Source organism: Terrapene carolina, unplaced genomic scaffold, assembly GCF_002925995.2.
Source record: "Terrapene carolina triunguis isolate 2854851 unplaced genomic scaffold, T_m_triunguis-2.0 Scaffold838, whole genome shotgun sequence".
NCBI lineage: Eukaryota > Metazoa > Chordata > Testudines > Emydidae > Terrapene > Terrapene triunguis.
Window position 1 is genome coordinate 5,933,110 of NW_020665189.1, and position 15,928 is coordinate 5,949,037.

At 49.4% G+C, this 15,928-nt stretch overlaps 1 protein-coding gene across 2 annotated transcripts in view; it reads left to right on the forward strand.

Moving 5' to 3' along the window:
• The first annotated feature begins 1,223 nt into the window (after nt 1–1,223).
• The window catches only part of ECSCR (endothelial cell surface expressed chemotaxis and apoptosis regulator), a 41,775-nt gene continuing 27,070 nt past the window's right edge, over nt 1,224–15,928 (forward strand). For both annotated transcript variants that reach the window (XM_026660866.1, XM_026660867.1), the window contains exon 1: nt 1,224–1,323. In XM_026660866.1, the coding sequence (XP_026516651.1) occupies nt 1,263–1,323 (61 nt within the window). In that variant the 5' untranslated portion in view covers nt 1,224–1,262. The remainder of the gene's footprint in view (nt 1,324–15,928) is intronic.

Here is a 15,928-nt window from a genome sequence, read left to right on the forward strand (position 1 = left end):
AGAATGCAAAGCATCCCCCACATCTTATCCAACCTCAGGACGTTCATTGTGTAGCTCTTTCCCTCCCCCTGGCTCTGCTCCATTCAGAGGGAATCCATCCCAGTTAGCACACTCCACTGGGCCCACCCTGACAAGGGGTGGGAGTAGGGGCACAGGCAGCCAGGGTGCTGTAGAGGCACAGGCCCTCTTCAGGGATACAGAGCTTGGTAAACTGGGCATAAGCAAACTGTGTTTTAATATGGCTAAATGTCAACGTATACATCTAGGACCAAAGAATGCAGGCCATACTCACAGGCCGGGGGACTCTATCCTGGGAAGCAGGGACTCTGAAAAGCATTTAGGCATCCTGGTGGATAATCAGGTGAACATGAGCTCCTAGTGCTACGCTGTGGCCAAAAGGGCTAATGTGATCCTGAGATGGATAAGCAAGGGAATCTCGAGTGGGAGCAGAGAGGTTATTTTACCTCAGTATTTGGCACTGCTGGAAGCCCGTGTCCAGTTCTGGTGCCCACAGTTCAAGTAGGATGTTGATAAATTGTAGAGGGTTCAGAGAAGAGCCATGAGAATGATTATGGATTAGACAACATGCCTTATAGTGACAGACTCAAGGAGCTCAATCTATTTAGCTTGACAAAGAGAAGGTGAAGGAGTGACTTGATTACAGTTTATAATCCTCAGGTGGGGGACCGTTGTGGAGACTTCCGCCTCAAAACCTCTCCTACAATAGCCTTTACCCCAGCAGGGGGTGCTCACACCCATTATGGACACTTTTCCCATACACAGTCGCCCTCTGAGATAGGCAGCAGAAGTAAATTACTCAAGGCTAGCATCAGAGGCAGGATTAGAACACAGGACCTCCAGGCTGTTAGCCCTGTGCTTAGCCCACTAGGTCACACCACCAAAGTACTGGTGTTGCTACACAAATACTGTAAATACCATAAAGAAGCTATGTAAGTGCACAGCAAACTGGGCCCGCTGTGTACATTTTATTGCTGTTCACCTCCAGTCTGAGAAGAGAGTTCCCTGACAAAAATGTTGCCAAGGTTTCCTTTGCATTCAGTAAACTATGTCTCATATCCTTTTAAACCATAATGGGCGAAAACAGAGTTCCATGGCGTGGGCTCTCCTGTGGATTCAGTCTGTTTCCTTCTATTATTTAACAGGAAGTTCCGAAAGAATCAATCCAGGCCAGCAAATTTCTCCTCGCCCCTCTTTCGCTCAGAGTATGGATAGAGCAGGCTGTGCAGGCACAAGTTACCGAGATGATGCTGGCCCTGAATGTCCATCTGCTCTTGTGGGTATTTGGCTGCGTTCATTTTATAGGTAAGGCAATTAAATCACACTGCAGAGGGGAGGAGCAGATTTTAGAAAGAGTTTGGCTCCCATTTAGGGACCTACAAGAAGTATCTGGTTTTTCAAATGTTCCCAGCCCCCAGCAGGTCCAATTGAAAATCTCAGAATCTGTTTTAGTGCTTATATTGGGAGATCAGCTCTTTAGAAAATCTGGCCACATTAGCACTTCTAAAGTTTACTTCAGAGGGATCACACTGGCATAAAAGAACACCTATCTTGTGATAACATAGAGACATTGAGGTGGTTTTTAGTATTTAATACACCACTTTGGTATAGAAATAGAGTTGCTAGAACTACTGCATTTTGAAATGTGCAAGATATTATTGTCCTGTAAAGTATTTTGCTTCTTCCTCTTGATTGATTGATTGTTCATTTCTTGTAGCTGTAAATACAAATAATGTAGTGCTGTGGACAAGACACTGAAATAAGAACATGAATTACCATCCTTATCCAACTGAAGTTCTGGCAGCAGACAGAGATTATTTAATATTCCGGCTTTTAACTGTTTGTTAACACATGATGTTTGGATGCGGGGCAGAGCAAGTGTTAATCCAGAGCCACCGATTAATGTTTTGAAGTATGGCCTGCTGCTTTTCCCTTTGTTGTAGACAAGCGGGGCGTGCATTCTATTGACAGAGTGCGGAGTAGCTGTGTTTGTTTCTGTATTTAACTGGAGGCAGTGGAAGGGACTGCAAAGTTACTTACTGCTGTTTCTATAACAGATAGCTGCTAAAAAAAGAACCCAAAACCTCTTCCTGCATTTTTGGGATGAGAGGTTTTTATTTTATAACTAAACCATATGAAAAGTTGTCCATGAGGTAGAGGCATTGTGCTGTGATAATAGTAGGATTTACAGCATGCAGATCAGAAAGTAGAGAATAAACCTATGCATGTCACACAGAATAATGCTATTGACTCTTCAGTTGCTAGCTGTTCATTTATCATGTAATTCTCAGGAGCAAGAGCATATGTCTTTGAAATTATATCCAAATGATGACTGGACCAAATTCATCCCGGATGTAACACCCCTGGCTTCAGGGGAAGAAGGGATTTTGCCCAGTAATTAGATAAATGATTTTAACAGAATTGGAGGGGTTCCTTAGTATGTTATTAAGCTTTCTAGCAGTTATGGACAGTTGGCCTCTCAGCAACAATGCTGATTATTCCACAGAAACCTCTCCTATGGCTTGACAGACCTGCTATGTCACCCAGCTCTCCAGCTACCTTTTGGATCAGTATTTAAGTATTGAGTATTTAAACTCAAATCCACCTGCCTGTTTACCAGGGCTGGCCCACAACATTTTGGCACCATGGCCCTTCGCTTGGGCCAAAACTCTGAAAGGTCTCAATTCTGCCTTCTTCCTGTTCTACTCCTCTCATTATACTGCTCTGCTACCTACCCCAATAAAGGAGAACTAGCAACTTAAAATGCCTTGTTCAAAAATTTTAAGTAACACTTAACTTTCAAATGCCTGAACAACAAATGTAACTTTTCTTGTCTGCATAGTAAACACTGGCATTTTTATCTGTTTGAATAATCAAAGTGGTGCTTTCCCTGCCTTCTTGGTTGCAAAGATTTGAACTGCTTCCTGAAGGTCCACAGTCTGAGCCAGCTCATGTTCTATTGAGATGGTTGCAAGGCCGACCAGCCTCTCCTGTGTCATTGTGGAGCGTAGATGTGTTTTTATTAACTTCAGCTTGGAGAAGCTGCGTTCTCCAATGGCAACTATTACAGGAAGTGTTAAAGTATGCAAAGAGCAACAAAAGCATTTGGAAAGAGGGTGGTCATCTTATTTGTGCACATATATTCCAGAACAGCCTTTGGAGTTGATCCTGCTGAAATGTATCTTGAAAGGGCTTTCAGTTCATCATCTAAATCACTCGCATCAGTATCGCGCATGTCATCATGTGTCAACACGGTCTCTAGTGCCCTGCATTGCTGATGTAGGTCTTCTTCAGCTATAGTGAGGAGTTTGGGAATATCATACAACATCCCAAATATACTGCTGTGTTCCTTGAGCTGCATGAAACGTTCTTCAATTGACTGTATTGCACAATCTAGCACCTGGTTAAAGAATTCAACTTTGAATTGTTGTTTGAGGTCTCTTATGGGATTATCCCGTGTCTCGTAATCAAAATGTCGTCTTCTTCAGTGACTCTTGTATTCTTGAATGGGTAGGAAAATAGCTTCAGTGTGAAGTTCCTCTCCCAACTTCTGTGCACTCTTCAGAATGTTTTGAAATCCCTCATCTGACTGGTAAGACTGTAGATATGACTTCACTTTGTCCAGTTGTTCCATTGCTCCAGATATATCAAGGTCAACACCTTGGAGTCTCTTGCTTACAACATTTATTTCAAACAGTATGTCATGCCACAACACTAAGACACACAGAAATTTGAAGTTATGTATGTTTCTGGTGATTCCATTTCCCTCTGCCACTGTTCTCCCATGAACAGTTCCTGTCATAGCATTATCCTCCATAATGGCAACTATGGCATCATCTATCTTCCCAATTTGGTGTTTGATAGGCTCTATCACCTCTACTCGACTTTCCCATCATGTGGCACTCAGTGGTTTCAGTGTCAGAGAGGATGTTCCCAGATGTTGCTTCAAAATTTGCCATCGATGAGTTGATGCAGAGAAAAATACTTAGATGTTTTGAATTACATTAAAAAATTCAGCAGTCTCACTAGAAGCTGATGCTGCATCACTGACCACCAAGTTCAATGAATGAGAACTGCATGGGACAAAAAAAGCTCGAGGGTTTAACTCTCAGATCCGTGTCTGCACTCCTCTGTTCTTTCCTTTCATGTTGGCACCATTATCGTAGCCCTGACCTCTCCTGTCAGCTATCGCAATTCCCGTATCTTCCAGCTTTTTAAGAAGCACATTTGTCATACCAGCTCCTGTAGTATCATCAATGTCAATAAATTCTAGAAAATGCTCTCCGACAGTCACCATTGCAGGGACATTTTCACTAGGTTCTGTTGTTGTTACAAAACGCACCATTAAAATCATTTGTTCCATATGGCTGATGTCAGGTGTGCAGTCCAGAATAACAGAGATAATATCTTGCTGACTTCAGATCTGCCACAATCTTGTGTTTGACTTTTGTTGCCAATAACTATATGATCTCATTTTGAATTGTTTTTCCAATTTAGTGGTGTGTGTACATTTCTTGGGTGGTGACTCTTCTTAGATGGTCCTGGAGTACAGCATCAAACTCAGCCATCAGCTCCACAATTTTAAGGAAGTTTCCATTGTTTGGCACATACAGCTGACCTGAAGTGCCACGCAATGCTAGGTTTTGGGTAGCAAGCATTCTCACAATGGCAATGAGCCTTTTCAGAACATTTTGCCAGTAAAGAGACTCTGATGCAATCTTCTCTTGATGCTGATCTTCTATGGTGGCCTTTAACCTTAGTCTCAGCTCAAGCTCTTTCCACCTATGGAATGCTCTCTGGTGATTTGCTGCCTTCTCATGGCATGCCAGATTTCTAGCCAGATTTTTCCAGTCCTGTAGAACCCAATGTGGCTGGAACATTAGACTGGAAGAGTTTGCAACAAAAACAGTATGCAGAATTCCGGGTTTTTGAGTACATAAGCCATGGCCTCTCCACTTTGTCACCATTGGGGATTTCACGCCAGTAATGTGTTGGATGGAAACTTCTATTTTCATTGCCTTTGGGGAACATGAAGTTTTTCATTTGTTGTGGCCCATGCAGTACAAGGAAGTCCCTCAGGCTACTGCTCAAGTGGGTCCACAGTCCTGGATCATCTAAACTTAAGGAACTAAACTCAGCAGCAGCTGTTTCTTGTGCCTCCACCACACTCTTCTCTGATCTACACTTTTCTTCAGGAATGTGCATGGTTACATCCATTTGAGATGGAGATATGGATGCTGCAGTAGCTGCCAGGTCACCTGCACTCTGACTAACTGGAAGATCAGGCATCTCCTCACCACTCTCATCCTCACTGGGGCCGGAAGGCTCACCGTGAACATTTGTGTCTATGTATCTCAGAAGAGCTCCTTCCTGCTTAGATAGAAAAGCTTCCTTTGCTTTCTTTCTTTTTCTGAATGCTGCCCCAGAGGGACGTTTTCTTCTTTCACTCATGACTGCTGTTCTGTGCCAGCTATAGTGGCTCTCAACACTCAATTGAAGGGGACAAATAAGCAGGCTAGTAGCAGGGCGTGAGTGAGGGAAGATATCAGCGTCTTAAGGGGCTCCTACTATTTCAGTTGACTGCCTGTTCTTCTCAAGTGGGTTCAGGGAAGCAGCAGGAAACAGGAAGCTCCCTTAGAAGCTGGTGTTAATCAGTCCAGGCTCCTTGGGGTGCTAGAGAGATACATAAGAGGCTCCTCCTCCTCTCTCTCCCTGCAGCTCCTGCTGCTTTCTGTTATTCCCTCTCACCTTTTCTCCTGCCTGCCTGTTATGTCTCTTGTGCCCTCCTTCCTCCAGCACAGCACTCCACCATCTCTGTGCATCTAGAGCAGAGAGAATACAGCAGACACAATTTTCTACATTCTGGGTCCTAGTGGTGCCCCCTCCACAGTCTGGCACCTGAGGCGGCCGCCTCAGTTTGCCTCATGGTAAGGCCAGCCCTGCTGTTTACTTCTCTCCAGAAGGCCTGTACTCTTGGACTACCCCCACGGACTTATCCACCATTTCAACAGCTGTTGCTGGGAGGCAGTCTGGCCTAGTAGGCAGGACCCTCGATTAAGTCAGGACACCTGGGTTCTAGTCCTGTGACCTTAGGTAAATCTTAGGTAAATCTTGGTGCTGGTTTCTCTTTGTCTGTTTAACTAGTACGCTCATTTTAAGTTTGCAGGGTTTACTGTTGGATTCAGTTACGGCCTCTGGTCAGCAGCCGGCCATTTAATATGTTGGCATATTTTGTCTCACTGTGTTATTCTTCCACTGATATGGCAGTTCAGGACATAGCTCTTCCGGCTTGTCAGTTTTAATTTCAGAGCAAATTCATACAGATGTGTATGCTGCACTTTATTTCCATTCCCTCGCAGCTGGTGAAAGGGTCTCTGTGGGACGGCTGTATGAGGCTTAGCGCAAATGGCAGAGGACTGAGAGCAGTGCTCTTTGTCATCAGATACGCATCAGCTTGCAGTGGGCAGCTCAGGTCTGCTTTTGAAACAAAGATACCACAGAAGAGCTGTATGGAGACTGTGCTTAGCATGTCGCAAGAGTATATAACTAAAAAGTCCTGGGAGGAGGTGAAAGAAGATCAGGAAAATATTCCTAGCAGTGAAATTTATTAGATGGTGGCCTATGCTCCCGAGGAGAAATAGTGGCAACCCGGCTGGACAGTCTGGGGAACAATACGTTGCTGGCCAAGGGAGTAGTGCGGGGGGACAGGGGGAGTTAAAGCTAGTATTAGGCTATGTCTACACTACAAGCTAGGGGTGTGGTTTCCCTTCTCGTGTACATAGACATATTCGTGCTAGTTCTCATCGAGCTAGCATGGGTGTAAATAGCAGTGTGGCCTTGGTAGCATGGGTAGCGGCAGCGGAGGCACGGCTGAGCCATGCCAACTAGGTACCCACCGGTTTTACCATATTTGTACTTGGCATGGCTCAGCTATGCTTCCGTTCCTGCCACCCCTGCTACCGCAGCTAGTAGGATTACCACGTGGCCGGTATTTGACCAGCCTGGCTGGGTTTTTTATGGATTTGCCAATTACCAGAAAAATAATTTAATCTGCCAGGTTTTCCTTTATGTGGGTCTAGAGATTTGCATTATTATCACAATGCACTGGGGTATTGAATGTTCAAAGTGTCTATGTCCAGCTAAAGGTGCTGCAGTGTTCCCACTTCCACAGTTTAAGCGATAACAGATCAAAACTGTTGAAAATACAGCAGCTGGCTGCCCACCAACACGCAAGTGCACGGCGTGGGTGTGTGTGAGAGGGTTTGAGTCACACGAGAGTGAGGAGACGTGCGATGTTAGCAGTCTCGTCTATATCTGTGATCTCTCTAGATATGATAAGTGGCTGTTAAAAGGGCAGGCGTCAAGGAGTTGCCTTGTGGGTGGGGTTGTGGAGGGCCTGACTTGCGGGTGGGTGCATTTCAAAGGTGGTAACTCTAGCAGCTACACTGGCTGGCACACTGAGAGCTCATGCAAGTATGTCTGTGTATGTGCCAGGGGAATCACAGCCCAGCTCATAGTATAGTCTTCCAGTGGCAGGTGCCTTAGCTCACTGCACTGCCAAGGGGGACCAGATCCTAGCTCTTGCTCTCCAAAGCTGCTGCAGAGGCCCTCTGCCTCCCTGGGTGGGAGCTCCCGGGGTTATTCCCTGGCCACCGTCATGACCCAGAGGCCTCAAACGCGGGTCCACAGGAGCGGCCACACTGCAACCCTCCACTTGGCAGCCTGCTGACAACTGCTGACTACTGCTGACCCAGGACCCATGAAGCCCAGCCCCAGTTAGAGACTCTGCCCCGATGCCCCCTTGGCAGAGTCCCAGAGCAGCGATTGACCGCTGGCCCTACTTAAGCCAGCAACAGGAATGGAAAACTATTGGAACAACTGGGATCCACCCTGCTCTGGACTGTGTACCTTGTGCCTCCTGCTCCCCCAGCTTGACTTCCTGGCATCCTGACCTGTCTTGACTCCGAATCTCTGACTTATGGGTCTGATCTCTAGTTTGTCTCCTGCTTCTGACCCCCTGGTATCCCAACTCAGTTTGACTCTGGTTACCGACTTGTAGTTCTGATCTCCAGTCTCTCTTCGGCTTCTGACCCCAGTATCCTGACCCAGCTGACTCCTGACTGTGGACTCCAGTTTCAACCACTATGTCTGGCTGTCCACGACCCAGCCCTGACAGCCACCCCCTTTGACCAACCCAGCAAGATCCTCCTCCTCCACTCCTTGACTAAAAAAGCCAGGCCTGTCTGACATGTAGGAGGAAGGGGAAGGGTGAAAAACAGGAGGATCCCAGGAGAACCACCTTCCAGAAAGTTTGTTCACTAAGCAAATTTTCCTGAACTAGTCTAGCTCCCACCCACGCATCATTACAGTACATGCTTCAAGTTCCCCAGAGGACTCGCCAGGGAGCTTCTGAAAACTGTTAGCAACGACCAGCAGGCTGTGCATCCGGGAACCATGTTGTGTCACAGTAGCTGAGTCAGCAGCAGGTGTTCCTTAAGGGAAATAGTTCCAGTAACCGAACACCAGCACGTCTCTGCTTTGAAAGTGGATCTTTGCTGTAACCCCAAGCCCGGAGCTGGCAGAAGGACTAAGCCCTGTACACACCATAAGCAAGAGGCATCACTACTGAGGCTTAGCCTCAGGGCCAGGTGGTCCAACCTCTAAGATTTGCTGGCCGTAAACCATGCAAGAGACTGGCTGGGACAAGCTTAGCTCGGCTGCTGCTGTCTTGGTGAGATGAACTCCCCCTCTTTGGCTCGCGTGGTAGAGCTGCTACTTATGAACTAGGAGGGTCCTGACTGTAGCCTTGCCGGCAATAACCTGCAGGGTGTGCACTAAGGGCAAAGCACATATGGCTTGACAGAGGGGTTAAATCCAGCCTAGTGTCTGAGCACCACATGCCTGTGGGAGTGTTCAAGGTCAAGGACAACATGGTGACATTCAGGGATCGGAGCTGAGAACACAAGAGTGGTAGGGATCTCTTAGATCTCATCTCCAGTGCAGGATTGTTCCCTCTAGCTAGACAGTGCTTTGACCAAGGAAGAGCGCATGGCCTTTCCAGGTCCATCTGCATCTCTGTCTATGTCTCTAGCCTAGAAAGGTTGTGAGTGTTTGGTACACCAGACTGCATCTTTGGTAGTTGTGAGATGACCACACTTTTCAAGCACTTGGGCACCTGGCCTCCAGCCCTATAACTCACCGGGCAGCCACGTGGCTAGTTGTAGGGTTTGATGCACTGCTCAGCTCCTGCATTTAGGGGGGTGCTTCTGTCTTTACATTGATGATCTGGTGAATAGTTTATTTTTGGATTAGACCCAGCAGCTGTGTGGGGCAGTCGAGTGACTGGGACACCCTGACCCAGTAGCAGTGAAGGAAGAAGCATGGAATGTCACAGCAAGAATTCCCATCCAAGATTTCCCAGAGTCTGGGGGTTTGCAGACTGGGGGACTGGTCCAGGTCCATCTTGACAAGAAACAAGCGTGGCCTGCAGAGCCCTGGGACTCTACCATTGCACATGTGCTAGAGGTGCGGACTGGGGCACAGAACTGGCTGCTACCAGAGTGACGTCCACAGGAGCAAAGGTCCTCAAGCGACAGGAGAAATCGTAGATCACTTTCTCGGGGTTGTGTGGCCCTAAAGCTAATGGCTGTGAATTACATGCCCAGTAACTGGAATGTTTAGCTCAAGCATCTGTCAGGGGTATACAGACCCATCCTACCACAGGGACTAAGGGGTTAACAGGCAGGTTAGCCATCTCCTCAGCTGCGCTAATTGTTGGGCCAGCAACAGCTCAGGGATAAGAGGCTGCAGCTCAGAGGAGAGGGGAGGCTACAGAGAGGAGCCACCCTGGGCAACAGCCTGGCAGGAAGTCAGACTCCCCCCCCCCCCCCCCAAGGGAGAATCAGAGAATGTGAGTCTGCAAAGGGCCTACACGAGAGGGGAGGTGGGGGGCAGCAATGGATTGTGAGGAGCTGGTTCCAGCTGCTTAATGCAGGGTCCTGGGGCTGGAACTTGGGCGGGGGGGCTCCCTTGCCAGCCCCCTCACCATCCTCCTCACCCCCCAGCAAAGGGGATAGTAAAATCCAGAGGAGTAAAGGGGTCAGGACTCTGCAGGGGCCTGAGATTATTGGGCTTCTAGTGTATCAGACTCATTATTGCCCCGGAAGGGGAGACACTATAAACAACCCGGCTGCAGTGATAAGAGGAATCTCCTCCGCCACAGAGACAAATGATTGTTAGTGGGCTGGGGGAAACTGAGGCAGGGTCACTGTGATAATGCGCACTGCGGTGAGAGGGTGCTGGCTGGCAAAGGCACCTCTGGACAGTACCTGAAAGGCCTGGATTGAACTTTGGGGTTAGAGAGCAGGATGGGACTTTGCATGAGCCACCCATGCGCCTACACTTGGCTTCTCACGGGCAGACCATTCGCAGTACTCCCCAGGCAGGCCAAGCACTGGGAAGCAAAGAGGCCCGGCAACCTTGCAGACCAGCCAGCCTGAACAGTAGGAGCGGTGTGTGCCCCCACCCCAGCAGCAGCTATAAGGTGAGCCTGGGGAAGGTGACAGTGAATCCTTTGTCTCCGCGATGTGGAACAGGAAGCTAATAACCTGGATGACTGGATTTGTCCCCGCCTTCTCCCCCTTCCCCCCGCCTTGCCTAATCCCTATGTGAGGGACCACAGCACAGCTAGGTCCGGGCACATTCCTTAGTGCAGGCAGAGGAGACTGCTCTCAGATGGAAGCTGGTGAAGGTGTTTACACAACTCCCCAGGGAGTGAAATGGATGAGTTCAGATAGGCCTGCTTCATCAGGTGCTTTTCCTTCCTGCCTCAGCTTTGGCCAGGAAGAACAGGATGCTCAAGAAACAAAGGGGAAAGGAATTGGAATTAGAAAAATCTACCCCCTCACCATCTCTCTGCCCAAACCCAAGCCCTAAAGGTGGGTGTTAACGCTGAGCCAGGCAGAATAAAATGAGAGAAAAAAACAAAGGCAAGTCTCCAAGAGAGCACAGTGTATGTTTCCTCTGTAACATGCTGCAGCAGCTCTGAGAACAAAATGGCAGCCATCCCTGATGCCAGCAGACTCCTTTGAAATGTAAAAGTGCAGTACAAAGAGAAAGTTTCGTACAAAATAACTAGTAGCTGGAAGCATGTATTGTTGCAGTGGTGTAGCAGCTGGGCCAAGTAATCCACCATGTATATAGTCTCCCTCATATAACCAATAAAACTGTTGCATGGAAAGTAGTTGTAGAGAAAGGCGGGTGATGGTTGAGAACCTCTAATATCACAAGGGTCTAGGACTCTTGGCACAGCCTAGATACATGCATTGCTGCAACTGTACACTGCAAAGGTGTAATTCATAAAGTCAAAATGGCTGAGAACTTAAAAACTGGACCGTACCAGACCGTGAAATCCCAGTGATTGACTCTGGGGATATTCTGAACAAAGAGTGCTCTCAGCCATGCTTGTAGCTGTTCCATGGCTTCACCCTGAGTCAACAGACAGTCCAGACTTCAGAGTGGCACACAGACAGGTGACAATCCTGTAATTTTATTAGCTAGAAATGCACCGTTTTCAGAGTGAAGAGTGTCAGAACCCAGCACGATAGCTCTGTTCGTGGACAACGCTTGGATTAGACAATAGCCATCAGCTAGCTGGGCTGGGAGCCTGCAGTGGGTTTCTGGTCCCAGCCTGAATAGAAGGTTTTTCTCAGCCTATTTCACTCAAGCCTGGCAAGCAGCAGATCCTTCCCCAGGCCAAACCAGACAGACCCAAGCAGCCACACAGCAGAGAGGCCGAGAGCACCGCTGCCATGGGAACCCAGAGCAAACACACCACTTTCCAAACAGAGGTGTGCTTAGGAAACTGGAAGCACCAGCAGGGCAGGGGATCTCCTGGCAGTGGCCAGGGACCTATTCTGAGGGAACGGCTTCACATAACAAACCTGTTTTGCTTGGACAGCTGACGATGTTGAGGAATGTTTGCGTGGGGGCGGACAAACGCAGGAGGCAGCTCTCCTAGGCTCAGCCTTGAGGACGGCGCTGGAGGCAAGCACATGCCCCTCATTCATTGCTAGCTGCTTGACTCAATGGAACTGGTAAACAGGATTCAACAAATACCGTAACGTGGCCATCCCGTCCCACACACGCTGCTTCCCCGCATTGTTTGGCTTTCGGCTTGCTGCTTTTTTATTTTATTTTTTTTAAGAGTCAAATGGTTTTTAATTGACTTCCCATAGAACACTGATCTGTCTCCAGCAGGAGCAGCTAGAAAGCAAACCCAGTGAGTAGTGAACAAATGAGAATCAGCCCTCTGCTAGGAACATGGAGTTGTGGTTAAAGCTCTTGATTGGAACCTTTAATCACTTTTTGTTGTTGTCCTGTGGACTTTCCCCAATTTGTCCACATCTTTCCACAGTATGGTGCCCAGAACTGGACACAGTACTCCAGCTGAGGACTTATCAGTGCTGAGTAGAGGGAAGAATTACTTCTCGTGTCTTATTTGCAACATTCCTGCTAATACATCCCAGAATGATGCTCACTTTTTTTTTTTTTTTTGGTACAACACTATTACATTGTTGACTCCTATTTAGTTTGTGATCCACTAGAACCCCCAGATCTTTCTGCAGTACTCCTTCCTAGGCAGTCATTGCCAATGTTTCCTCTAATTTTTCCCATCCATGTGCAGAATGAATTTTGTTATGTGCACCAATATGGAGGGGATGTGTGGCAGGGATGGGGCCGAGGGGTTCGGAGTGTGGGAGGGGTTTCAGGGCTAGGGCAGAGGGTTAACGTGTGGGGGAGTGAGGGCTCCGGCTGGGGGTGCAGGCTCTGGGGTGGGGCTGGGGGGTTTGGGGTTCAGGCTGCCCCGGAGCTGCATTGGGGAGAGAGGACTCCCCTCAGACCTCTCTCCCCACAGCAGCTCCGGCACTGGGGGAGTCCTCCTCTCTCCCCGCTGCAGCAGCTCTGGGGCTGGGGGAGTCCTCCTCTCTCCCCACTGCGCCGCAGCCCCGGAGCTGGCGGAAGGTAAGTGCATGGCCGTTGGTGGCCTCCTGCGCGGCCGCCCAGGTGTGCACCTTAGCGGGAACTTACAAAATGGGCAATGACCTATTTGTGCAATTGATCATTCTTTCCTAAGCGCAGTACTTTGTATTTGTCCTTATTTAATTACATCCTATTATTTCAGACCATTTCTCCAGTTTGTCAAGATCATTTTGAATTCTACTCCTGTCTTCCAAAGCGCTAGTGACCCCTCCCAGCTTGGTGTCATCCACAAATTTTATAAATGTGCTCTCCATGCCATTAGCCAAATCACTGACGAACATATTGAATAGAACTGCACCCAGGACAGATCCCTGCAGGATCCTATGTGATATGCCCTTCCAGCTTGAATGTGAACCACTGATAACTACTCCCTGAGTACCGTTGTCCAACCAATTGTGCACCCATCTTATGGACACCTAGGTAGCACAATGGGGCCCGGATCTTCACAGAGGCCTATAGTTACTAGTGTAATATAAATAATCAAGGATAATAAACACAAGGGCCATGGTCATGATGCTGAATGATAAGACATGTCTATGAACATTAAGTAGAGATGGATAAATAGTATCACACTTTCAGGGTTAACTGCACCTTTGACACCCCCAGCCCCACCCCAGTTTTTCTTGAAGTCACCCACTTAAAGTTTCAGGCTTCCTAATCGTCACTTCTGGGCCAGAGACCTGCGGGTCTCTGCCTCCAGCCTGGGGGTTTAGAGTGGCAGTCCCTCTGCATGTCACTGTGATTTTCCCCATTAGGTCTGACCGGGATCCAGCATCTGTGGGTAACCTTTCTCCAGGGGCTACAACGGTGTATACCAGTTACCTGCCAGCCTTCACAAAGCCTAAGAATAGTCATATTTGGGTGAAAGCATTACAGAGAACACCCATAAAAACAACCGAGGTTCCTATACGCATACTCAAATCTTACCAGAGGTTACCCAGTCCTCAGCCTTTTCCTCAAGGGTTGGGTTAACCCTTGGCCAGACAGGCCTGTCCATTTGCTGGATCAGAAAGAAGTCCCTGGATCAGTTTAAACTCAGGCTGTTTAAAGAAAAAATTCTTTGTTTGCTGGTCTCTGAACTCCAGTATGAACTAGTCTCTGCAAGCTCCCCCAGCTGGCTGTACTTCTTTGGAGTTGTTTACAGCCTGAATGATTCCTGCAATCAGCTCCCATTGTGTTTAATGCCTGGAGGAGCTGTGGTAGCTCTCCTCCCCATAGAACCATAGGACTAGAAGGGACCTTGAGAGGTCATCTAGTCCAGTTCCCTGCATTCATGGCAGGACTAAGTATTATCTAGACCAGAGGTTCTCAAACTGTGGTCCATGGACCACCAGTGGTCCGCGAGCTCCATTCAGGTGGTCCGCGGATGGTTCTCTCTAAGGTGTGCGCCTGGGTGGCAGCACACAAGAAAATGAAGGGTCACCCACCTATAGGGTTACCATCCGTCCGGGTTTCCCCGGACATGTCCGGCTTTTGGGTCTTTAAATAGCCGTCCGGGGGGAATTTGTAAAAAGCTAAAAATGTCCGGGATTTCCCCCCGGACGGCTATTTAAAGACCCAAAAGGAGGACAGGGCAGCCGCGCTGGGGGAACCGCGGCAAGCCGGCGCCGCCGGCGCCACTCACCTTTCCTCCCTGGGCCCTGGGGCAGCGCGCAGCTGAGAGCTCCCGGCGCGGCGGCGCCAGCCCACGGGGCCCCCTGCCCGGCCGGCAGGAGCCTGCAGAGCACAGCCCTGCCCCTGCCCCGGCACACAGAGAGGCAGGGAGGTCTCACTCCCCTGCGTGCTGCAGCGGGGCGGGGCTTGTAGACTCTGGCAGCAGGCAGCTGTCGCCGGGCAGAGAGCCCTGCCCCCCTCCCCTCGACCCGACCCTAGGAAGGGGCCAGAGGGACTGGGAGGGACCTGCCTGCTGCATGCTTCCTGAGAGCCGCTCCAGGTAAGCACTGCTGGGCTCACCTGGCCCCCTGGCAGGTCCCTCTGGGGGGGCTCCCCTCAGACCCACTGCCCTCAGGCCCCACCCTGACCCTGTTCCCTCAGCCTCCCCTGCAGTTCCCCCTGTACCTCCCACCCCGAACCCACTGCCCTCAGTCCCTGCCCCCGTTCCAACAGCCTCCCCCACAGTCCCCCTGCTCCCCCCAACCCACTGCCCTCAGCCTTGCCCTACCCCAAATCTCTTCTTCAGCCTCCCCCGTCATCCCACCCCCATCGCTCCCCCTGCTGTCCCACCCCCTCAACTTCCCACCATTCCAGTACTGCTCCCCTCTGTCTCATCCCCTCCAGACCCTGTCCCTCTCCCCAACCCCCCAACCCTCCCCAGCCCAGCCCCATTGTCTCCCCCGCCCCGCCCCACTCTACACAGCTCTCTCTACCCTGTCCCATTCATGCTCCCCTCAGCCCCTACCCTACTCCCCCCATCCCAGTCCTGTCCCATCCCCCTCAGCCCCCCCCAGTCCCAGTCCTGTCCCCCTCAGTTCCTCCACCCTGCTTCCCCCGGTCCATCCCCACACACCCACCGACTCCCTCGACCTCCCTCCCCCCAATCCCACTGCCTGGACCCACCCCCGTCCCACTCAGGACATGCATGAAAAAGAAGCAATGGGCTTAAATTGTAGCAAGGGAGAGTTAGGTTAGACATTAGGAAAAACTTCCTAACTGTAAAGGTAGTTAAGCACTGGACAAATTACCTGGAGAGGTTATGGAATAGCAGTCATTGGAGTTTTTTAAGAGGTTAGACAAACACCTGTCAAGGATGGTCTAGTTGTTATTACTCAGTCCTGCCTCAGTGCAGGGGTTTGACTAGATTAGGGTTACCATACGTCCGTATTTTCCCGGACATGTCCGGCTTTTTGGGATTCAAATCCCCATCCAGGGG